This window comes from Rousettus aegyptiacus, unplaced genomic scaffold (genome assembly GCF_014176215.1).
Source record: "Rousettus aegyptiacus isolate mRouAeg1 unplaced genomic scaffold, mRouAeg1.p scaffold_m13_p_6, whole genome shotgun sequence".
NCBI classification, from domain to species: Eukaryota; Metazoa; Chordata; class Mammalia; order Chiroptera; family Pteropodidae; genus Rousettus; species Rousettus aegyptiacus.
The window spans coordinates 37045654-37070522 of record NW_023416309.1 but is presented as its reverse complement, the minus strand read 5'-3'; the positions used below and the strand labels follow the sequence as shown (position 1 = coordinate 37070522).

Here is a 24869-nt window from a genome sequence, read left to right as displayed (position 1 = left end):
CCTGGCCCCTCCCACTCTGCGCGCTGCGGAGCCTTTTTAGCTTGGCTGCTGGAAGCTCCGAGCTGATAATGATGAGGGAGTGTAAATGTCAGCGGGATCCCAGCTTCAATCTGAGCTGTTAAAAATAATCCCGGCAAGCCAGCTCTGCCAGAGGTGAGCTCAGAGAGTTGTGGAGACCTTGTCAGAAGAGGGGCGATGGCGTGGGGGTGGGGAGGAAGATGACAGGAAGATATCAAGGCTAGTTTTTGGCCATTGGGGGTGGGAAGCAGAGATGGATATGGAGGAAATACTTGTTTTCTTAGCTGTTCTGTGATTTTTAAAAAGTGAAATCTCGAATTTTGTTTGGAAAGAGAAAAGCAGGAGGAAGCTGGCTGGGTCCCTGGGCTCTGTCCGCAGCCGGCTGTTTCGTCTGCTGGGCTGAAGTTCTAACAGGCGCCAGGGTGGAGACAGGAGAGGGGCCAGTTGCCAGCCCCACTCAGGGAGAGGGATTCTTTCTCTGCTTGACTACTGGGAATGAGGCAAAGCACCAGAAATGCAGACTCTCGGGCCTATCCCAAACCCCAAGTCAGAACCTGCACGTGCACAGGCCCCAGGGAACTTGTGTGCATGTTATGGCTTGAGAAGCACTGCTTTAGAGATGATAGTCAGGGCCTTTGTTTTGCAGGTAGGGGGGTTCTGAGGCCCAGAGGAGAGGAGGGATTCACCAGAGATCACACAGCTAGTGCAGGAAACAAAGGCCTCTGAGTCAGGGTCCAGAGCATTCCTCCCCGTCAGCTTCACATCCACTGTAGTACCCAGCACAGACGTAGGCTCGATAAGAATCGTTGTTACTTCTCTTCCTGCCATAGTGCTGGCCTCTGCCCTGGGAACTAGTGTCAGGAACTGATGAGCACCGATAGGTGAACTCTAATTCTTCTCATTAAGACTCTCTGGTACTTGAGTCAGTCTCACCTCTCCCGTCACCTGGGACATGCTCATTTCTCCTCTCTTGTCCCAGAGTTGGCGTCTGAAGGTGTGAGTTGGTGCGAGGGGCCGCAGGGATATGGAGGGCCTGGGGATCCCCAAGCAGAGGGTCCTTCCACAAGAAATAGTGATTGGTTTGCAAGAACAGCATTAAGATGTGATGAGCTCAACAGCTGAGCCCTGGCTGGAAAGCATGGACACAGTTTAATTATTATTATTATTTTTCTTTTTGGCAGTTGGGACAGGGGCGGATAATTAAGGATGGAAGAATTTATGGAGATATACATATTTGGATTTATTTACTTAAAATAATTCCATACATTGTAAAAGTTCTTCCTTCCCTCCAAGAGAAAAAAATAAACCAATAAAATGGCATAAAGTAGCTTTAATTAATTATATTAAAATTCAGATATTCAAGCTCCCATTCGTTTTGTCATGTATCGATGCGGTCCACAAATGCTTATTAGACTCTGATTTCTCCCGAGGCACTGTGCTTGGTGTTCATGACACTTGTGGACAAGAGACATGGTAACTTATGGTCTTAGTGTAACTATCACCTGTTCCATGCATTTTCCTTATGAATGACGTTCAACCCAAGTGATCCAACTTGACATTGCATCTTTTTTAAAGGTGGAAATCTCCTGCCTTCTTAGTGAGGGTCCACACAGCTTCGTGTAATTATCACTCAATAAGGCTGGGATATCCTTAGGAGCACAGCACTCAGCCAGTCCTGGAGCCATACAGTCTATGAAGGTGAGGTGGGACCAGATAGAGATGCAAAGTCACTGTGTACAGTTGGGCAGGCTGTGCACTGTCCAGGAGCGCCATCTTTAAGGGACACCGTTCACATCATAGATGTAAATTTGTGTATTTCCTTTGACAATTTCCAAATAAACGAAAGCGTCGTGAGGAAGGGGCACCTTTTTAAAATTCCCGCAGCGGTCTCCTGGGGCCTGGCAGCGGTCCTGGAGGTTCTAGCTCCAGCACTAGCCCTGGAATTATCACCTAGAATTATTCCCACAGCTCAACATGCTTCGGGGTCCTTGACCTTTCTTCTAGATGAGATAGAGAGGATCCCTTGGGGCGTTGTAACCCAGTGGCCCTTCTGCAAAGTGAATGGCAGACACTGGAAAAGTCTTCTCCCCGGTGGTTTTTTGTCACCTTCTGAAAATCGTCTTTGTAGTCATCAGCTTCTCCGTGTTCGCTTTTGTTTTAACATCACTTTTTGGTTGCGTCCTCCTATCTTCCCCTGTCCCCTGCCGTAAGAGAGAGTCTGGGGTATAAGAGACATATTCCCCTCTTCTCACGACTTTGCTTCTCTGCTTGCTGTGGTCAGGCCCACTGTCAAGGCCTGCGGATCCCCCGGTGCCAAGGCAGGATGATGTTTCTGCAGATGTAGCGCTGGGTGCTACACTGCTCTACTGGTCTCAAAGTTGATTTCTGTGCCAATTGGGAAGATTTGGTTTGGCTTTATGTAACGGAAAACTTAAAAAAAGAAAAGATGGCTCAAACTAGATATAGGCGTTTCTCTCTCACATAAAAATATGGCAGCTCCACAGTCACACAGCTGGTAAGAGACAGAGCCAAGATCCAAACCTGGATGATCTGGTTCCAGAGTCTCTGTCCTTAACTTACATGTAAAGTATTTGCTGGATTTGTGATGTGCAAAAGGGAGCATGAACTGTGTACCCAGCACACCCTTACTCCCCAGTGACCCCACTCCTCCACGATGATAGCCTGCCCCTACTGGCCTTGTCCGCTAGCCTACAGTTAGCCTACAGGTGCTTTTGACTGCAAAGGCCTTCCCTCCCCAGCTACGAATGAAGATAGGATCCCCCTTCCCTTAGTACACACAAACATACATACGCAGGGATTTGACTCATCTGGAAAGAGGCCGAAGTGGCCGGAACTCCATTCCCACCTCTGCCTAGTGATTAGTCACACAAGACTTGTCCCCACGGGCAGGTCACCTGCAGGCTTCACACTCATCATCAGAGCCTGACACCTCCAGCCATGGGCAAATTATCCCCCGTCCTCCTGGCCTGCCTGAGAATGCCTGGGGATTGCAGAGCCCAGTGCCCAGAGTGGACGGCCCCAGCAGACTCACACACTGAGTTCTTTTCATTTGCACCTTTGCTGGCTGTCAGGCGTGACATGGCACGGACACGCTGCTGCCTCTCACTGCTCTGAAAAGCCAAGTTCTCCTGTCTTCCCTCTCAGGGGTCTTGGCCTCTCCCTCTTTTTGTCTGCCTCTCTTTGTCTTTTCCTCTCATTTAGCTTCTCTTTGTTATTCTCTTTGGTTATTTCTCTTCATTGGTCTCTCATCTCCATTGCTATCCTTGCCTTCCCACCAGGTGTCTTTGCCAAGCACCCTGAGCCTGGGGGTTGGCTGCTGCTCTCACAAGGCTGCAGCCTATCATTTTCCCATAGTTTCTCCCTCCAGGGTGCTACCAGGTGCTCTGGTGGGCTTGGAACGTGTAGCCTGGGTTCTGGCTTCTGTTCAGGCCTCCACTGCTCATCTAATAAATAAGCTGAGTCCTGCCTTTACCATCCCTTGGTCTCCAGAGCCTCCCATGGCAGCCTGTGAGGATAAGGGGTGTGTATTTGTGCAGGGAAATGAACACCAGAACTACCATGTCGGTGTGGAAGATGTGGCACTTTGTTCCTTTCATGGAAATGATCACCTGATCTTGCCACATTGTTGCCTCCCAGGCCCTGATCCTGGCTTCTAAGGTGGACTTTTACTCTCCCCTTTTCTTCTTTCCCCTTTCTACCAAAAATGGCCCGGGGCAGCCCAATATCAGTAGGAGACTGAAAGTTGGGCACACGCACATAGATAAATACGCAGGTGTCTTTGCTCAACAGTCTGAATTTAGTAGCCAGTTTTCACCCAGGCTATAACTCTTTTCCTATACAGTAAGTTTGGCTGAATAGAAAAGGCTCATTTCAAGGCAACCAGGAAGGCCTTCTCTGCCCAAAGTATTTTGTTTACAGTCCTCAAACTGATCACATGCCACCAATGGTAAAGGCTGAGTCGGGGATCCTCCTCTTTTTAAAATGTACATACTTTATAAAAATCAGGGCTGTTAGTCATTCACCCTCTAGTGTGAAGTAGTCTTTCCAGCCCACTTTCCTTAACACCCAATTAGCTTCAGTCATCCTGGAGAGTGGAAATACTCAGAGAGAGAGAAAACGTTGGTGAAGGAAGCAGCACCATGAGCAGAGTACTGGGTGGGGAAGGACAAGGAGAGGGGCCTGAGGGGCAGAGATGACAGAGTTAAGATCCATATGTGTAAAAAAAGGATTCTCCATCTGAGCTGCACATTGGAACCTTTAGGGAGCGTTGAAAAATCCCAGCCCCAGGCTCCATACCCCACCAATGAAACCAGAATCTCTGAGGTGGAGCCCAGGCATCAGTGTTTTTTAACGCTCCCCAGGTGGTTGCAATGTGTGGCCAAGTTTGAGAACCACTACCCTATCCAGCGCTTCACAGCTTGAATCACCTCGTTAAATGCAGATTGTGATTCCAGAGGTCTAATAGGGCCTGAGAGTGTGTTTCTATCAGTGCTGTTACTGGACATCTTCTGATCACACTTTGAGTAGCAAAGTTGTGGTTTATGCTGCTTGTTCTTCAACCTGGCTCTGTTCACACGCAGTGAAAGGTGAGAAATGGGAAATATTGGCCAGACTGATCGACACGCAACCCTCCCAGTGCAGAGTTCTGGTAAACCTGAGCTAGTGCACAAGTTTTGGTCAGAGGCTTGGGCTCCCCACATTGGAATCAGATTTGTATTTTACCACCTCCTGGCTAAATGCTTGGGACAGAAACCGAAAGCCATCACCAGTCAGCAAGGGTGAGGGGAACGAAGAGAGGGGTGCTTTTGTGTGCCTGCTGTTCCGTTTCGGTGTGGCCGTGTCCACTTACAGGTGCGGCCCAGGTGAGAGCCCGCCCCCTCATGTTAGCGTACCTTCCTCCAGGAGGCAGGCAGAGGGCAGGTGTATCCTTCTCAACAGCTGTGCTGTCATTATTATCAGGAGGCGAGAGACTCACAGACGTGCAATGTGACAGGTACAGTGACGGAGGGAGTGAGGGTGTTGTGAGGCGTGGCGGAGGAGTGGGGTGGGGTGGGGGAGGTGGTAGGGAGGGTGGGAGAGCACAGTGGGCCAGGGGCACGGCAAGAGAGGAGTGTGGGGAGGACATTCAGCTTTCATTCCTAGGAGCCGTGCCCTTCCCACCCAACACTGTCTCAAAGGCAATTTGTATCCAGTTCAGAGCTTTGACTCTCTGCTGGAGAACAGGGGAAAAGCTCTGTGTGTCGGGAGGTCACAGGCAGGGGGTCTCACACCCCTATCCCATCAGTCCTGAGGGGATCTGTTTTTAATGTCGAAATGTCACAGACCCCCTTCTCAAATGCTAGTTTGATCTTTTGAGTAGTGAAAATAATCATCAAATATTTAATGAGTTCCACTCCTTTGCTAGATATGCAGTAAACACACATGGCTCTTGCCTCATGGAATGCGTGATTTAATCGAGGAGATAAACATTAATTAAATAATTCCATGAATAATTGATTGATTAAAACCATGATACGTACTAAGGAGAAAAAGTGTGACTACAATTATTAGATGAGTGAAAATACATGTTTTTGAAGAAGCCCTTATAAATCTAGCAGCACTTTTAATTGACTCCGTATCTTATTTATGACAACATTTACACCAACCTGGGAAGAATAAGAAATGCAGTAGTAGTAGCTTCCATTATTGGGCCTTAAGCTGCCAACTCACCTATCTAATCCTCATGGCAACTCTCTGAGATAATGACTCTTACTATACCCACTTTACAGATATGGAAAATAAGGCTCAGAGAGATGAAGCCCAAGGTCCCAACTAATTCATTCAGTCTGCAGACAATGCTAGGGATGCATGAGGATGCCCAGGTGTTGTAACAACTGTATGACCCTAGAGGCTCTGCAGCCCACAGGTGGGTGTGCCCACAGGTCTAGGGTGTTGGGGGATGAGATGGGAAAGCAGGGTGCCTGGCAGCACTAGCCATTCCATGGGGGAGGGCAGGCCTGCTGGAGCCAGCCTCCTAAAAGCTTCAGAATGCTTCCTTCTCTTCTAGAGAATCAGAAATTGGGCCGCCTTTAATGCTCATATGGAAGCCCCTGCACCTGAACATCGGTTTCTAATATCCATACTAGTGGTTGGAGCACCACTTGCCCCGCCCACCCCCCCTCGCTGGCTCACGCAGCACTCTGCCTGTCTCTCCCAGAGCTGACCAAAATCATCATACCAGGAAGTTTGGGTGCCCTTGATGCTCCAAGTTTTGCAGAGTTAGCCTAATTTCCACACATAAAGGCTGGATGCAGGAGTCATGATGATCATTTATTCTGCTAGGGGCTCTTGGGCGGTGTGCCAGAGACTCTGTGAGAAGCCAGTGGCTAGTGGCTAATGGCCCCCACCAGGACCCCTTCATTCTTAGCAGCCCAGAGGATTCTGCCAGTCTCTATTGACTTGTGATTGAAACCTCTCACCACAGATTTCCAAGCTCACTTCTTTGTCTTTCAAACCTATGTGGGGCTGGAAAGAGTGACGGCTCCTGAGATACTTTTAGGAATCCATGTGCAAGGAGAAGTCCTTCAACAATGCTTATCCCAGGCAGGGGCTGACATTCCTCTCTCCCAAGAACATGGCTGCTCAGGGAAAACATGTGAACTTCATGCCATTTTTTTTAATGAGAATATGTCTAAAATTTGTTATACAATTTTCCAAGTTCTTAAACAGAGGGTCCTGAACATAATTTAATTTTTTCTCGATGACTCAATATCAACATTATGAATGTTCATTATCATACTCTGCTTTTTAGGTTTTTACCTCTGCTCTCCAAGTTCATCTATCAAATGTCACTGCTGACATGTATATGCTTCTAAATGCCTCTCCACCCACCTGCTCATCACTTTGATGATTCTGATGTGGTGAGCCAATGTACCATAATGGGTTAGCTGTAGTTTCTGCAGTCAGATAGCCTGGAAAAGTTACGTGCCTGAATTACATTATCTGGAAATGCAATGGAAATATATGGAAAATAAGGCTCAGAGAGATGAGTTTTCTTTTTAAATTGATTTCATTTTTTAGAGAAGTATTAGGTTACGGCAAAATCGAATGGAAAACATGGAGAGGTCCCATATACTGTCTAGCCCCCACACATGTCCAACCTCTCCCATGTCAACATCCACACCAGGGCAGTGGGAGTATTTATCTCAGAAGGTTGTTTTAAGGATTAAATGAGATTATGTATACAAAACATATAAAACACTTAATACAGTGCCGGGCACATAGTAAGTCTCAATATGTGTAGCTGTCATCATCATTATCATCATCATTATCATCCATAATAATAATAGTTGTGTGCCATACACAATTATTAGTGATGATCATTATGTTCTAAGGATTAAAGTGAGCAGCTTTTGTGCAAGGGTCTGGGGAAAGCTATTTGGGTCAGGGCCAGATGACTTCTCAGCACCGCTGTGCTTGGTTGGGTCTGTGTCCAGACAGTGAGAAGTCTGACATCTGGAGAGGTGAGGCAGGATCAAGCTTCACCTCGACCAAGGTGTTGCTTAGTAATGTGAATTGTACTCAGGACATGCCTCTCCTAAGAGTTTGAGGTAGGTACCTTGAGGCTCATAATGGGACTCTCCTGACACCCTATGTACATGCTATAAGCCAGACTCCTTGTGGGCTTGTGAAAAAAACTGAACAGACAAAGTCTGGTGTGTGGGCCAGATGAGTAAGGTTGAAGGTGTTTAGGGTCCAAGGTGTGTCTTAAGCCATGACCAGAGGAAGAGCTGCCGAGAAGGTTCAGCACCACGGACAGCTCCTCAGACTGTCTCTTCATGGCTCTTCTGGGCATTCCTTGCTGTAGCCACTTGCAGATCACACTCAGCCAACTAGAAACCTTCCTTGCCCCATACCATGGCAGGACTCTGTCTTTCTGCCTGCCTCTGAGGTAGTTGAGGGTCTTAACGCCTTTTGGGTATCCCTGTGTGCGTGCATGGAGGGGACATGAGGGGCAGCAGAAAATGCTCTTGTCATTCCAATCCCTTAAGCTCCACTTTCCTTCTGGGAAACTCTGAAGAACCAGGCTTGAACAGGGCCTGACTGCTCTGCAGGAGATGGGGAGACAATGGGTGTGTTCTTTGGTAAAAGAAATAGGCCCCATTTCCCCTTTTGAGGTCAGAGAAAAGAGGACTAGAGATGCCCCCGGGATTCTGTGATTTTCTGTTAGCCTTTTTGGTGGACCACTCCTGCCATGGGCTTCAGTCGGATGTCTATTCTGGCGTTAGCTGCCCTGTGCATTGGCTAGGGTCCCCGACTTCTCCCTGGGGAACCAGAGACTGGCAGCTTGGTCACGTACCCTGAGTGGAGCCCCCTCCCCTGGCACAGACTGGATCCTGCTTGCCCTGCCCCGTTGCCTCCTCCTTGGTTCGCTCTCTTCCTAAACCACATTAATCCTGTCCATATCACTCCTGGTCCTCATCTGAGAGAACCCAGGGTCTGCCCTCAGATCCTACATGAGTTTAACTGAGAAAAACAATAGGTATGAAGGATGGCCTGCATGCTGTGCAGTGCATTTGTCACCCCAAATATTTTAAAATCCACCCTGTCTTAAGACAGTCCAGTGGAGAGCAGTGTGGGGTTGACCTGTCTGCAGAATGGCTCCTCCTGAGCTCTGGAACCAGGCCGTGAGTGTATAACTAACCGCCCTGTGAAACACACTGCTGTGTCAGAAGCAGACCAATTTACCAAATGTCACTTTGCTAAAAGCCATTTTGCCAAAAGTCAATTCACTGAATGGCCAATTTGTCAAATGCCCAATTCATCAAATTGACTTACTTCCTTTAACTATTTGGTGTGAGTCGACTGGTTTGCATTTTGTCTTTATTACAGCATTTTAAGGACTGTTCCATTTATCTTTGCCCCTGCGCCTGGTATTTGAACTATGGCGAACCCACCCCAGTCTCTTCTTGTGACTGCAGTGAGATGGGGCTGGGACAACCCGACCAACCCTAAAAGGCCATTGTGAAGAAAACTAAAACCAAATTGGTAAGGAAAATAAAGAAATTTAACAAGTTGACCTTTGGAGAACTAGCTGGTCCGTGACTTGGTTTCCGGGGAAGTGACTCTGAAGGGGCTCACCTAGGGTCCTTGGGCTTCCTTTGGGGATGCTTGTGAGGCTCTTGCTTTTCCATCCTATAGGTGCTTCTTTATGGGGACCCATGGGAGGCTGCATGCTTGGGTTTAGAACCAGGAAAGGCTACTCCTCTACCAAGCTTGTTCTCATCTATGGTCTTGGTAAATTGTAGCACGTCAGCCTCTACATCCCCCAGGGGGAGGAAGAAGCCCAGGGTCTGTTTGTAGCAGATGCAAAGGCTTTCATAGGATGTGTAGATGTTTCTACCCTTTTTTTTTTTTTTTTTTTTTTTTTACTGTTCCTCTGGTTCCTGTTATTTTATTCCATTTTATAATGTATCCTTTAAACTGCCTTAATTCCTTCCTGGAACAAGACAGAAAAGGATCTAGGTCTGCTCAGAAGGCAGTTCCGTTGACCCACTTCCCCTACTCCTGCCCTGGGTTTCCCAAGGCCCTCGCCCTCCCAGCACCAGCATCTCAGTCCACGCACGTGACCCTGAGGTCTCGTCCTGGAGATGTGGAACCCAAACATCCACTGCTGCGTTAGAGACAAACACCCTTCTACCTGGGAGATGCATGTTCGCTGGCACAATCGAAATGCTCGTGCGGCCCACAGTGCCTGTCTTCCCGCCTCCGCAGCGGTTTGAAGTCGGTCCCCAGTCCTTCGCCACTTTGGGGTGGTGTCATTTCTGCCATGCTGTCCTCTGTGCAGTTTCCCCTCAGTGTGGGCGTTTCCTCACTGCTTAGAATTGTGAGCCCCAATTCTTCTGGTATTTGTCACCTTGAAAGGTTTCCCACCCATTTATCTTCTTCAGTGGGGCCTGAGGAGGGAGAGCTCTAGCACCACACGGGGAAATCAGTGCTTTATATGTCATTAAAAAAAAAAAAACATTTCATTGCAGTATAGCATATACATACATATATATATCTCACAACTTTTCTGTATGTGTCATGTATTTTCATATATAGAACTCACTGAATTTTCACAAAGTAAACACTCCCATGGAACCAATACTGGATCAAGAAATAAAACATCACAAGTACTCAGAAGTCCTCTGTACCTCCTTCTGGTCATGAATTCCTCTACCCCAGGGTAGCCATGATCCTGACTTCTAACAGCATAGATTAGTTTTGCTCGTTTTTGTGCTTTATATAAATGGCATATGTGGTGTTTAATCCTTACCAAAACCTAGCAAGAGAGAGCTGTGATTAGCCCTCCTTTACACATGAGCAACCAGGCTCAGAGAGGCTGAGTAACTTGCCCAAAGCCTCCGAGGCAATAAATGGTGGAGCTTGGAGTCAAACCCAGGACTGTCTGGCTCCAAAGCTCATTTTCTCTCTATATCTTGATCTTTCTCCTGCTGCCCCCCATTCCTTGCCCCCACCACTGTGTCTGCCGGAAATTTCTGAGGTTATAGATCCTCACAACTCAGGGGTGTCCAGGACAAGAGCCTGTCTCCTGCACGGCCTCCCTGCTCAGGACCCAGCAGAATGCTTGGGGCTTCCTGGGAGCTCGGTGCGTGGTGATTGAGCACAGTGAAGGCTTTGCCTGGCATGCTTGGATTAAGAGGAGCCTGCATTCCCCCTGCCTTCTTCACCCACCCTATTGTCATTACTGTTTTCTTGCTGCGGTGGCTGGGACCCGTGTCTGCTGGTTTTTGTTTTCTGTTTGTCCTCGAACCACTCACTGCTGCCTCTGAGCAGCTTTCCCTTGGCAGGGCTCTGTGGTTGCTTTGTGGGGTATGTGCCTCTTATCCGATATCTCTATCGTGGGAATTGATGCTTGGTAGCTGAAAAGAACAAAAACAAAAACAGTCTGATTGGAGGAAATGTTACCCAGGACGGTTTTATAGAGCTGCCATCCAGGATGGCTTGATGTCTCTTCCTAATGAGGTTTCTGCAACATTAACTCTACTGAGCTGGAGGGAGGGGGCGGCCACAGGAGGATGCAGGGCTTTGGGCAGTATGGCAAGCAGAGGGGCAGGGCAGCTCTCCAGCCGACAGAGCCTGGCATGCACTGGGAGCGCAGACCAGCCCATTGCTCAAACCCCACCATCCGTGGCGTCAGCCTCCAAAACCACCTACAAGAGTTTGGGCATAAGGAGTTCTCTGGGAAAAGGTTGGATATGCTCCGTTTAAAAAGATCTCAAGACCTCACAGAGCATGTGTGAGCTTTAATTCCATGAATCTTATAACCACCTCAGGACGGGGAGAGGCGGTGAAGGAGAGGGGACAGAGCCGGACTGCCCAGCGGTTAGTAGGGGTAGTTTGAAGACTTGCCTACAATATAATTGATTGTCACCTGTGTGCCACACAGTCAGATACTTGCACTCACCTTTATATATTTACTCCTCTTATAAACTTATGTTACAAATGGTGAAATTGAGGCTCATCAAGGCAGCCAGTGGGGCTGAGCTTGCTTTTGAACCCAGGTCACCTAGCTTCCCAGACCAGCTACTACCTGGCCAGTACCTTGTCTTCACTTGGGTCCCCTTTGAGGATGCTGACTTATCTGATGGCCTCACCAGTTACTCCAGCTGGTCTGACTCTGTCAGGGGAGCAAAGGAGAGGGGTTCAGGAGGGCACACAAAGACTAGCAAGGGGAACTGGCTCCTTAAAAGAGCAGCCAGACCCCGGGAGGAGGAGGACGCAAAGGCAGCTGCTGCGGTCTATCCTTTGCTGTGACAACGGTAGGAGGTCTGGAGCCCAAGATGAAAGGAAATTAGGCCACCAACCTCCCTTCGCCCCACCAGCATGTCCCTTTGTCCCTTTGGCACTACTTCCTGGTCTCTTGTGAACCCTCCTCCTTCTCTCTGCCCAAACTTGACTTCTGGAGATGATGAAACAAACTCATTCACTTGAGAATCACACCGAGAATCAGCCACTATAAGCTATCAGTTTGCACCTCCTGGGAGCACCTGAGATTTATGAGTGAACAGAGCCCCAGTCCCTGCGTTGAGATTGGAGCTTGAGGCTGCATGGTTCAGGTCCCTATCACCAAAAGCTCTCAAGAACCAGCCTTGAAGGTCACCTGAAAACAGGTGCACGCACATGTAATCTGCCCACACAAGGTACATCTGGGGCCCCTGAATGCTGTCCCATGGGCTGGGGAGAGCAGGGCAGGGAGGATAATTGCAGAATTAATTTCCTTCCTGGGTGGGAGGGGAGGCTTGAAGGCAGACTGACAAGAGAGTCCTTCCAGACCCCAGGAGCACCTCAGAGGGTGTGAACCCGGCGCCCCACCCAGGGGGCACTGCCACCCTCTCCCCTGAAAGTGCGTCCTAAAGCAGGGACCTGTGGCACAGAGCCATCCTGGGGCCTGGCCTCCCAGCCGCTGGCCTGGAGCGGTGACTCCTGACCTCCTCAAAGGAGCTGGCTACCTCAGCCTGGTTCCCACCAACACCGGCGTAGGCAGGTTCCCCCTGCCCCCAACCCCAGCCAGAATGCAGGGACGTCGGTGGGGCCAGGGTAGTGGCCACATTGCTCCCCTCTCCTGTGAAGGCCGCCTCTGTGCCCTGTGACGGTGGGCAATGGCGTCAGAGGCTGCCCTTCCCTCTCTCTACCCACTGGGGGCGGGGTTTGTGTCCAACTCCTCATCCCACTCCCTCTGCTCCTTGCTTTGAAATGCTGGCCAGGCACAGGGGCTGCAATCCAGGTCGACTTAGCCCTTTCTGGGGACATGAAAACATTTGTAAACTTCCTTCTTACGCAGTACTTCTCAAACCATAATGTGTGTGTGAATCACTGAAGAGCGTTCTAAAACGAAGATTCTGATTCAGTAGTGGGTCCAGAGAGTCTGCATTTCTGACCAACCCGCAGGTGGCTCCGCAGCTGCTGATCCAAGTGCCAGAGACGTGGGTGCTGCGTCACCTACTGTGGGACCTTGGGTGGCGCTCACTAGCAGCAGCAGTGTCAGGCTGCCCCATGGTGGGTGCCCAAGTGCGACGCACACTGGGTGTAATTTAATCCTCCTGACCGCACCGGGGTGTCAGTGTTGTTGGAAGGGGAGACTGAGGTGCCAGGAACAACTGCAGGTCGTGTCCAGCAGCATGGAGCAGGACGGCGGCAGAGCCAGCCTCAAGCCGCAGCCTCCTGATCCCAGTTCTGGCTTCTTCAGCCCTGACTGCCCACCAACCCTGCCCCCCTAACCCCCCAAGACGGCTCATAGCCCCACAGAGACAACTGTAAGGCACGAGCAACGAGGAATGGCAGCCAACCCACTAGCCGTACTGAGAGTGCCACACAGAGCCTCGGTTAAGGCCCCCGACCGCATGATTACGCCCACTCACAGAGGAGGAGACTGAGGCACGAGGCCCCCTGGTGGTACATGACCAGCTTTGTCTGCTCCAGGGCCCAGGTCCTTAATCTGACAATCTCATGACAAGGAAGTCAGTCCCAGGTGAGATGGTCTGGAAGAGTCAGGCTGCTGTGGTTCCCTTCTGGCTGGGCCCCATGTTGGGGCCTAGGGTAACCAGTCAGGACACAGGGGGGTGAGGGGCCGGTCCAGGCTGCCCAGAGCCTTCGTGTGGCTTGGAGCAGCCACAGCAGGCCTGGAGCTCTGCAGTGGGGCAGCTGAGCAGGCGGCAAAAACCCAGGGACGAGTCCGGCCTTGGCTGGTACCCAGTGCCCCGGCTGAGTCCCCCGCTGATCCCCTTAGATGCTGGTCTGCCAGCAGAGCCCAATCTGGTTAGAGCGTGAAGGGGGATTAGCAGCTAGAACATGGGGTTTCGACCTCAGCTTCCCAGCCCCTGCCTCCTCTAGGCCTGGCAGAGTCTGGAGGGATTGACAGAGTGTGCGGGAGGAGGGGCAGCAGGAGCAGGGGTTCCTGGGATGGTGCCCAAGTCACGGTGTGGGCCTGGCTGTCCCCATCCCTTCGAGGGAAGGGACCTGGTTGGGGTCTCTGGGATGTCCCTAGGCCCGGGCGCTGCTACCGGCAGCAGCGTGTCTCTCGGAGCTCTTGATCTTGGAAACTGGGATTCAAGCTGGGGATCTTTGCCTGCAGGACTCTTACCCTGAGCCCTCCCCACCCTGCCCACAACTCCCCTGCAAAGTGGACTCTCTGAATCTCCAGGGCTCTCTTTTCCCAGGAGAGTTGCTCACTTTCCTCAGGGGCTGCCCATACCTCCCTGCTGATGCTGCTGGGGCCACCTTGGAACCACGCGAGGATGTCCGACTATTAATGCTCCTGAAGGATGTGTGAAGGGCAGCGCAGGGCTGATGATAACAATGGCAACAAGTGCTTCTCCAGCACTTCCCTCCCTGCCCCCCAGAACCCTCATTTCTTAGGCCTGCCTCTGGGTAGACAGAGGGGGTACAAGTGTCCCCAGTGCACGGGTGAGGAGGCTCGGTCTCTTACAACAATGATACGGAGCCAGCCTGTCCTGCTTCGAGCCCCTGCCTTCCCCTCTCAGCCACATGGCCTGTCCTGACTCCTTGTTTTGGTCATGAAAATGCAGAGGGTTTGAAGCAAGAGAATCATGTAAGGATCCTTTTTAGTTCAATTCAGCTAAAAATTACTGAGCCTTTGCAATGTGCCAGGTCCAAAGAAACAATGTGAAGCAAAAGAGACAGAGTGTGCCCTTGGGGTATTATGGTCTGGAGGCAGAGATAGATGTTAACCAGAAATTAGTATTTCATGACATTCAATACACCAGTATTTCATTACAACTCTGGATTAATGCTGAGAAGGAAAAGCATGGGGGTCCTGAGAGCCTGGAGTAGAGGGAGTGGTCAGGAAAGGTGTCTGTAGACTGCAGTGTGAAGGACGAATAGGAATTCGCTGGGTAAACAGTGGAGGAAGAACAGCAGGCAGAGGGTACAGCAAGTGCAAAGGTCCTGTGGCAGTAGGATTTGAGGAACTGAGGGGACACCAGCATCAGCGGAAGAGCAGGCAGGGGCGAGAACACAGGGCACGTCTTACATCGGATCCTGAAAGGTAGGCACACTTCTCACCCCCTTTTGCAGATGAGGAAACTGAGGCCAGAGAGGTTAAGTGACTTGCCTAAGACCACATGATTTAAATGGGTGAGTCAGGGCATGTGTTTCCCTCCCTGGTCCTGTCTCTTGTCTGGCGGCTGGGTCCTTGCTCTAGGAATCTGCTTTTCGCTGTCCAGACTGATACTTCCTTCTGAGCCCCTGTCCACCCCGTGGCTCTGAGCCCTCTGCTTGCTTCTGGCCAGGACCAGGCCACCAGTTGCTATCTTTCCAGTTCTAGAACCCTCCCTCCTCCAGGATGGCCTCTCTCAGCATATCTCATTCTGCCCTGACCATGCTCCTTTAGGACCTGTGACAAGATCACCATGGAAGGAGGCTGGAGGCAAAAATGACTAAGTTTGAAGGAGATCCAGGAGGCTCAGGGACTGGGAAAATGTGATGGGGAAAGACGAAGGTGGTGCCTTTTGGGTTTCCATGCCAACTAGGTGAAAATGGAGATGAGAAACTTTATTTTACATAGTTTAGGAAACATGACAATTGTCGACCATGTGGGAAGTCAACTGGGGCAAGGAAGGAAGGAAGGAAGGAAGGAAGGAAGGAAGGAAGGAAGGAAGGAAGGAAGGAAGGAAGGAAGGAAGGAAGGAAGGAAGGAAAAGAAAGAAAGAAAGAAAGAAAGAAAGAAAGAAAGAAAGAAAGAAAGAAAGAAAGAAAGAAAGAAGTAAATAAATAGGTAGGTAGGTAGGTAGGTAGGTAGGTAGATAGATAGATAGATAGATAGATAGATAGATAGATAGATAGATAGATAGATAGATAGATGATAGAATCGCTTTGTTTTTGGTTGTGGTGTGGCGGGCAGAGAGGGCATCCAAATCCAGGGAAGGCTTCTCGCGCCCCCTAGAGGTAAAGGTGGAAACAACAGTCAGATCCTTAGGAAAGCGTTGAGTGTACATTTTTAGGGCGAGGCGAAAGTCAGCATTTCTTAAATATTGCCAAATAGAAGTACTAGGACAGAAGCTTAAATACATGAACTCGATTTTCCCCAAAGCCCTGTGTGGTAGATACTTTTATCCCCATTTTACTAGCCGACGGTTCACGGCTAGTAAATGGTAGAAGCAGAAATTGAACCTAGATCCTTCTCATTGCAGAGTTGAGGCTCTTTCCACCATCCTCTCTGCTGCCAGCATGCTGAATTTCCCTCAGACTTCCAAGGCTTACTCATTTTCCTCTGTTCCAGAGGCTGGTCTCTTTTAGAGTCTCAAATCTAGTTTTCTTTACCCATTTAAACAACGTGAGCTGCTCACTGCTCTGGGCTGGCTTGGGACTGGGCCTGAGGTCCTGAGATCAGCTCAGCTCTGCCCCACCCCTCGATCCTCACCTCTTGGACTGGCTCATGATGTCCTATTGCCTGTCTGCCTGGGGACAGCATTTTCCTTCTGTAAGCTTTGGTGCCCAGAGCTATGTCTAAAAGACCCTGTCTGGTCCAAGCTGTCACCTTCTCTGGCCTGCAGGGATTTTCCTTGCCAGCACCCTCTCCCCAGTACTTACTATTCCAGGCAAACCGAGCTACTCCTGGATCATGCCAGGCTCTACCATGCCTCCTGCCTTTGCACGGACTGTTCCTGCCCCTCTCTTCCCACTTAGCTCCTGGTGTGAGTCCTTATAGAATTGCTTTTCCTGAATTGTACTTTGATGCGATGCTATTATAAGAAGCAGACACTTGAAACCCATTTATTATAAGGATCCAGTGTTATTGATTAGGCCACACTGTTATTTTTTATAAAGACCCTTGGGGATAGTCTTGTTTCATCTTAGTGCCCCAAATAGCTGTACTCCAGAAAAACTAGTCTTTTTAAGTGTATACATATATTGGGAATGCTATTAACTGACCGCTTTCCCCTTTTCACGCTGGCTTTCAGGAAGCCGAGAGCCCATGCTCGGCCCGAACCTGACAGATGTGCGAGTCACCTGCTGCTTCGTTCTCGGTGTCTGCCATTGATTTCTCTTCCCTTTTCCCACTTTTGACTCTTGCTCTCTTGCTGTTTTATAAATCCCTGTAAGACACCTCAAAGCCTTTCTGGAACAAGATTGGCCTAAATCAATAAACTAATCAATACTAATAGAAAACCTTCCTTGCAAGATTGCGGTGAGGATTAAACAGAATAATGGATGCGAATTCCAGTCCAGAGATTCTTCCCAGGCCAAAGGGCGGCCTGCTGGCTGGGGCCAAGAAGAGGGTCTGCTGGGGGCTCCCAGCCCCGGTGCGGCCTTCAGCTTCCTGACTCTGCAGAAGCCTCCAGGCCCCTGATGCCCGTGCTGGTCTGACCCTCACCACACGTGCTCAGATCTCCCTGAGTCCCTGTGGGTAGAGCGGGGGTAGCTGTGTCTGTCCTCTCTCATCCCACTCGACTCCGACGACCCGCTTTCCCTCGCTTCTCCCTGGGATCCCAAGTCCCCTGAGAGCCAAGTGCCTCACTTGCTATGTCTCGGAGTTGTCGGCATGCGGCGGGCACACAATGGGAGGGAGACTACGAGATCGCCTGGTCCAGCCCACGCGTTTGACAAACGAGGAAACTGAGGCCTAAAGAGGACAATGTTGGAGCCAAGTCCCTAGCATATTTCAGCTCATTCGTGTCAAGTCTAAGTGTGGCCCCGCCTTCCTCAAAGGCTCTCAGCGGCTCCTCACGCCCTAAGAACCAGGACCATGCTCTCTAGCACAGCTTCCAAAACTCTCCTCTCTTGGACCATTCTTGCAAAGCAAACCTGTTTTAGCCCATTACTTTGAAACGCAGTGGCCTGAAAGAATAATAAACATTAATTATCTTCCAGTTTCGGTAGGTGGCTGGGTGGTTCTGTCCTGCGTCTTTCATGAGATTTCAGTCAAGATGTCGGCCGGGGCACCGTCAGTCTGTTTGGGCTGCTATAACAAAAATAACATAAGTTGGGTAGCTCATAAACAACGAATACTTACTTCTCACAGTTCTGGAGGCCGGGAAGTCCAGGATCCAGGTGCCAGCAGGCTCGGTGTTTAGTGCTGGCCTGCCTCCTGGCTCATAGCTGTGTCCCCACATGGCAGAAGGGGGCAGTGGCGCTCTCTCAGAACGCTTTCATGAGGGCCCTAATTCCAGTCACGAGGGCTTCACTTTCATGACCTCAGCACCTACGAAAGGCCCCACCTCCTAATATTATCACACTGGGCACTAGAATTTCAACAACTGAATTTGGGAGAGACACAGACATTGAGGTCATAGCAGGGCTGCATCATCCGAAAGCTCGATTGGGACTGAAGAATCTATTTCCATGATGACTGGCTCACATTGCTGGCTGTTGGCAGGAGGCCTCAGTTCCTCCCCATGCAGGCCTCTCCAGAGAGCTGCTCGAGTGTCCTTATGACATGGCACTGGTTTCTACCAGAGAGAGTGATCTGAGGGAGAGGAAGGAGGAGGCTACAGTGTCTTTTATGATCTAGTTTCAGAAGTTATCCACTGTCACTTCTGTCATACTCTGTTCTTTAGAAGTGAGTTACTAAACCCCACCCACAATCAAGGGGATAATTAAACTCCATATTTTGAAGGGAAGAATGTCAAAGAATTTGTGGACGTACTTTCAAACCACCTCAAGTTCCCATGCATACACCTCAGCCATAGCAAACTGCGTGATATTTCCCCAGCTTGCCCGCCTTGCTCCTTCTTGCTTTTCAGGATCCATTTCAGAGTTCATCTCCTCCCCCTCAGGTCGACTTGGTCACTCCGGAGTTCTTGCATCTCTTTGGAACGAGTGCTCTCCCAGTGATTGTTGTAAGCCGGAGTGTCTTTGTGGTAGCCCCAGCAGGTAGTCAGCTCTCAGCACAGACTTTCTGGACAGCGAATGGAGATTTCATTCACTGGTTTCCCGTGCGCCCTTCTGAGTGCTCTAGGGTATTCCGTGCATCTGTGGTTACCTCTGTATGTGTGAGGCTTGCTGTCACCGGAGCATGTAGGTGCTCCATCAAGGTGTGCTTGGCTCCATGTGGGGCTCCCACGTTTGCCTTGGCTCCTAGTTACTGAGGAAGTCATATGACCATGAGCCCCTGAGTGTGGGCCATCTCTTATTTACCTGTGTGGCCTGCATAGCCGTTGCTCCCAATCCAGTAATTTACCTGTCAGGTGACCCTGCCCAGTGTCAGCATCCCATTTAAGAAGAATGAGAGAACCAGTCCACAGACCAAGGGAACAATAGAGCCAGTATGGGCTATCTAGCCATCGTAGGAATTACTTGCATAACACAGAGAAATTGGGTTGACCTACAGATGCACAGCCAGGAGGTGGGGGAGCTGGGACTCGAACCAGCCTTTCTGAGCTCAGGGCCCTGTGCACTCTGCTGCAGTGCTTCTGATTTGTTGTCTCCACAGAAAAACTTAAACGGAGAGGAGGGAGTCCCCACAGCTCAGGGGACAGTACATAGGGGGCTCTGTGGGCCATGTCCTTGGGGCTCACAGTGAATGGCTGACGGGAAGGAGATGGTCAACCCTCAAGGGCCTGGCCCAGGAGAAAGGACTGGGGGTCTGGGGACAACCCGATGTCGCGTCCCACATCAGGACAGTCAGCCCCAGGCTGTTTGAGGTGTCTGATGCAGGGCCCTCCAGCAGAGCACCTTGGTCCCCACCCTGGTCCAGTCTTGGGTGAGATACTTAACTTCTTGGAGCTCAGTTCCCTCCTCTGCAAAATGGGCAAAGTAACAGCCCCTACTCCAGTTCCCTCTCCCAGGACTGCTGAACAAGGGGAGGCTCTCAGACCCAATTCCTGGGTTTGAACCCTGGAGCCAGCTCCTACCAGCTGTGTTCCCTTGGAGAAGCTACTGAACTTCTCTGAGGCTCCCTGTCCTCCTTGTAAAATAGTATTTACCCCACGGTCAGTGTGAGGGTCAGGCGCGTTCACACACGTGAAGTGCTAGGCAGTGCAGCCGGGGGGACATGCCTAGAACACGGCAGCAGTTGGTACTACCGCTGTGGGAAGGAAAAGCCACCCAGACAGACAGGTACCAGAAGCCCAGACTTGCCAGAGGAGCTGGAGGAAGAGTCCGGAAGCTGGCCTGGGGCAATGCCTCCTCCCTCACATAAGGACACTACTAATGGAGAGGTGATGAAGTCCTGGGTGGCGCTGCACCCCCCAGCCCAGTCCCCTGTGTGGGCCAGGCTCTCAGTGGCAGCTCTGCTGCCTGCATTCTGAGAGCGAGGGATCTGGAGTCAGACTCAGCTTGGCGTTCAGGACCTGGGTCAGCCGCCTACTGGCTGGTTACCTGGGAGCCATGGCACTTTCTTCCAGAGAGTGAGCTGTAGTGCACTCACCACAAGCCACAGGGTGCCTTGGAACCTGTTAGGAAGCCCCTTCCTCTTTGCCTGTTCCTTTGCAGCCCTGGACAATGCACCTGGAGTCGGGGTTCTGACAGAGCTGACCTCCGTGGGTCTGGCAGGCAGGGTTAAGGTCTGGCAGAACTGGTCACTGCTACCCCAGACTTCTCCCTCCAGAGAATGGGAGGTGGCTGGGTACTGAACTACAGCTCATTCATTCATTCATTCATTCATTCAACAAATGCTTACCAAGGGCCTTTATGGGCCAGGCACTGTCCCAGGTGCTGGGATGCAGCAGTGACTGGCCTGGGCTCTGTCGGGACCCTCTGGAGAAATCTCTTCTGAGCAGTGTGCTTCTCCTTCTGGTTTGTTCTCACAGGGACCTGAGTGAGAACACCATCCAGGCCATCCCCAGAAAGGCTTTTCGTGGAGCTACAGACCTCAAAAATTTGTGAGTACAGGCCTGGGATGGAGAGGGGCTAGGGGCTGCAGGGCCACCCCGGCAGAGTCCCCAAGCCCCGTGGTCTAGGCAGCCAAAGAGCTGGTCTGGGCTCTGAGGTGTCTGGTGCCAGCATGGCCTTCTGGAACAATCTGGGGTCAGAGGAAACAGGCAGCCTGTGGGGTCGAAGGGAGTTTCATGAACTGTGGGGTGCTTAGGGGAGGTTCTTTGTCCATGTAAATGGAGAGTCTCTGTGACCTTTCCCTCCAGTGGATTGAGAGAGCTAGGTTTGAATCTTCTCTTTCAGGTACTTATTATATAAGCTACAGCAAGTTTGTTAACTTCCCCGAGCCTTAATATATTATTCTGTAAAATGGGGATATCACATTTCCCTCATAGGCTTGTTCTGAGGTTTAAATGAGATATGGAAATAAATACATTTTGTCAAACGCTATTTAATTGTAGTAGTTTATTCCTATTATTCAAATGTATTCTGGTCCAGGCTTACCACCTCCTCAAGGTCTGACTACAGCAGGGATGGCAAATGCCAGGCACACCTGTCACTCCCCAGCCCCCTACACCTGTAATAGACATTGATAACTGATCACTGCATTCTTCCCAAGTTTCCCAAATCACAGCCTCCGCGTATTCTTAGAGCAACACTTCAGGTAGCCGCCGCTAGGCGGTCGGTCTCACTTGGCACTCAGGCTGGAATCTGTCCGCCAGTTCTAGCTGCTGCCCCTTCTGCGATAGACGCATTTTAAAGCTGCCCATGCCCTCTGGGCGGTCCCCAAAATGAGAGGAGAGGTGCCTGCTCCCCAGGAGATATGCAAGGTTAGGTAGAGGAATACAATTTATTTATATTTATTGCTTTAACTAAAAATAAGAAATAATTTAAGTTCTTATTATTTACTATTTGGATTGACACATTTGTACTGAACAAATGATTGGGGTTAGGCCTCTTTTTTTAATGAGCGGAGCGCTTGACAAAAACGTTTGGACACCTCTGTTCTTGGCAACGTGCCTCCTCTCTAGAACCTTCCTTTGCTTCACAGACAGCTGGACAAGAACCAGATCAGCTGCATCGAGGAAGGGGCCTTCCGGGCTCTGCGAGGGCTGGAGGTGCTGTAAGTGAAATGTGGGAAGGGAAGCACAGGTGTGAGAGTCCAGCTAACACAGGTGCGGGGCCCAGGCAGCGGGAGCTGGGGCCCGGGAGCAGCACAGGAGGCAGGGGACCTGGGAGGCAGGTTCCGGGCCCAGCGCAGAGGCCCTGCTCTCTGCTAGTCTAGATGTGCTACCAAGGATGGGAGGACACACACTCAAGGAGTCACGCCCGCAACAGCGTGGCCCAGGCTTACCTGGGTGCTTATGATGACACCCAGGGCGAGTGGCTCTATCTTCCAAGGGTTTCCGACACATGGAGAAGGACTTACTCGCCCTTCTCTTTCTGTCTAAATGTTCCCCTTTCCTCCAAGCCAGCCCAAGCCTGCATGCATACTCTCGGTCTCCTTGCTCCTTCTCCCCTGTTCTACCAGACTCAGAGTCTGGTGCATCTGCTTTGTACCTACTGTTCCAGCTCAGGGCTTTCCCTGAGGGTGGCTCCGTGTCTCGTGCTCTTTGGCGTAGCTCCCCGGGTCCAGCTTGAAGGTGCATCATGGAACACAGCGTGAGAGTCTGCCCGTTTGCCAGAGAGCAACCCTGCTCTCCCTCCCACGTAAGCTTCTGTTGGGCAGACGCTAACTGATTCTGGTTTTCTTGTCAGGACGCTGAACAACAACAATATCACCACGATCCCCGTGTCCAGCTTCAACCACATGCCCAAGCTACGGACCTTGTGAGTCAGCCTGATGTCGGGAGCATAGCACCAAGCGTGGCCAGTGCTGGGGCAGTGGGGAAAGGGGCCCAAGGCTCCTGCAGGCGGGGTGTGGGGTGGGGGGCGGGGGCTTCTCTTCCTCTGCACCCCCAGTGGCCAGCCAGGGTTGGCCGATTGGAGTTGGAGTCAGGGGAGGTGATCTAAAATGGAAGGATGTTGAATGTCATTTATATTTGATTTTCCTTAAAAAACAAATGATTTCTTTTTGTGTCCGAAAATGACTTATGTGATTTGGGGCGGCGGGGGTGTGTGAGCTCAGGGGGGTGAATCGCTGGGCAACGTCCAGCTGAAGGGGTGCCCCGAGCACCCTGGGAGGGAAAGAGCAGCCGCCGGGAAGTTCCCCGCTGCTGGATGATCCCCAAGGCGGAGCTGCTGCGGGCTGACTGTGCGTAGACTATGCTTGGGCCTAGGGTAGCACAAGGGCTCAGCCCCTTCTGGGTAAAGGGGCTCCCACTCTTTGGCTAGGGGCTGGGGGCCCAGGTGGGTTATGAGCCTTCCTGTCCCCCTGCAGCCGCCTGCACTCCAATCACCTGTTCTGTGACTGCCACCTGGCCTGGCTGTCACAGTGGCTGAGGCAGCGGCCAACCATCGGGCTCTTCACCCAGTGCTCAGGCCCCGCCAGCCTGCGCGGCCTCAACGTGGCCGAGGTCCAGAAAAGCGAGTTCAGCTGCTCAGGTGGGTGTAGGTCCAGCTGGGGCTCTCAACTGCCCAGCTTGACTGCCTGTCACCTGCCTCCCGTCGCCTCCCTCCCCCGTCTTGTTCCCTTCTGTCACCTCCCGTCACCAGCATTAACGTCTGGCCCCCCCACGACCTCGTTTTCTCTCCTTTCTCTACACATCACCTCCTGCCTTATCCATCACCTCCTGGACCACCCCCTGTCTCCGGTCTTCATTCGTTAGCTCCTGTTCCCATCGTCACTTCCTGCCCCTGCTCATCACATCCTTTCTTCACCCACCACCTCCTTCCTCACCTGTCACCTCTTGTCCCCATTCATCGCCTCCTTTACCCGTCCATCTACCCCTCCTATCCATCCGTATCTCCGTTCTCAGCCATCACCTCCGTCCTCACGGATCACCTTTTGCCTCTACTCCTTTGTCCCTCCCGCTCCCACCCGTCCTCTCTTCCGTCCTCCTATTGCCTCTTCCCTTATTGCCCCCTTCTGTCCTGCCCCTGGACTCCGTTTCTACCCAATGCGTCCTCCCATTTCCTCCTGCCCCTCACCCCCCCAACCCTCCCTCCCTCCTATTGCTACCTCTCCCCTCCTGCCTTTGCTTCACCCCCGCCACCTTGAAAAGTCATTGAATTGGCTCCTCTAGCCTCGGCTCAAGGTGAGGTGGACTCCACGGTCTGCGCCCCCCATCTTCCACCTGGGCTTCTGTGAGAGCCTCCTGCCTGCCGTCCCACTTCTTCTCTGGCCCCTTTGAGCTCCATACTGTAGCCAGAGGGACCTAAAAGGACCCACAAGTCTGGGCAGGTCACCACCGCCTCATACTCACTGGCTTCCTGGTCCTCCCAGAAGAATCCCAACTGCCCTCGAGCTCTGCAAGGCTGGGGCAGGGTTATCTCGGCCTCCCCCTACCCAGTGGCCTCCCCCAGCAGCCTCCTCACTCCCTGCGTCCCAGCTGGCCCCCCTCTGCCCCTTCCTGGGGCAGGTGCCTCCCACCTCGACCTTCTCACGGGCTGCTCCCCTATTGGCACGTTCTTCCTGCCTTGGTGCTTGCTGACGCCTCCTCACCTTGCAGAGCCCAGGGAGACTTTTCTGACCCTCTAGGAGGTCCCCGATGGACTTAAACTCTATGAGCACATGGAATGCATGTGTCATGGTTTCTGGCCATGTCCCCAGCACTTTGCCTGTGCTTGGCACAGAGAGAGATGCTCAAAAAATGTTTGCTGAGTGAATGAACAGTTCTCAGAGTCACAACCGAGGATTAGGGGCTACTCATTTCTTCCCAACCTGTGACCTCTGAGCCCGCCAGCCACGTCGAGCTCTGAGGGAAAAGGGTTCACAGGGCTCGGCTCCCTCTCATCAGTGTGAGGCTCTGGCCTCGCAGGGGTGGCTGTCACCTCCTTCACAGCACTGGCAGTGCCCGAGACTGCTCTTGAACACCACTGTGCTCAGGGAGGCTGTGTGTGTGTGTGAGAGA

The 24869-nt window shown here is 51.4% G+C and overlaps 1 protein-coding gene across 1 annotated transcript in view; it reads left to right on the top strand.

Annotated features, from left to right (window-relative positions):
• Window positions 1-24869, top strand: part of SLIT1 (slit guidance ligand 1) — a 150893-nt gene that overhangs the window by 79416 nt on the left and 46608 nt on the right. The window contains exons 5-8 of the mRNA XM_016164202.2: window positions 20793-20864; window positions 21908-21979; window positions 22615-22686; window positions 23237-23400. Coding sequence (XP_016019688.2) covers window positions 20793-20864; window positions 21908-21979; window positions 22615-22686; window positions 23237-23400 — 380 coding nt within the window. The remainder of the gene's footprint in view (window positions 1-20792; window positions 20865-21907; window positions 21980-22614; window positions 22687-23236; window positions 23401-24869) is intronic.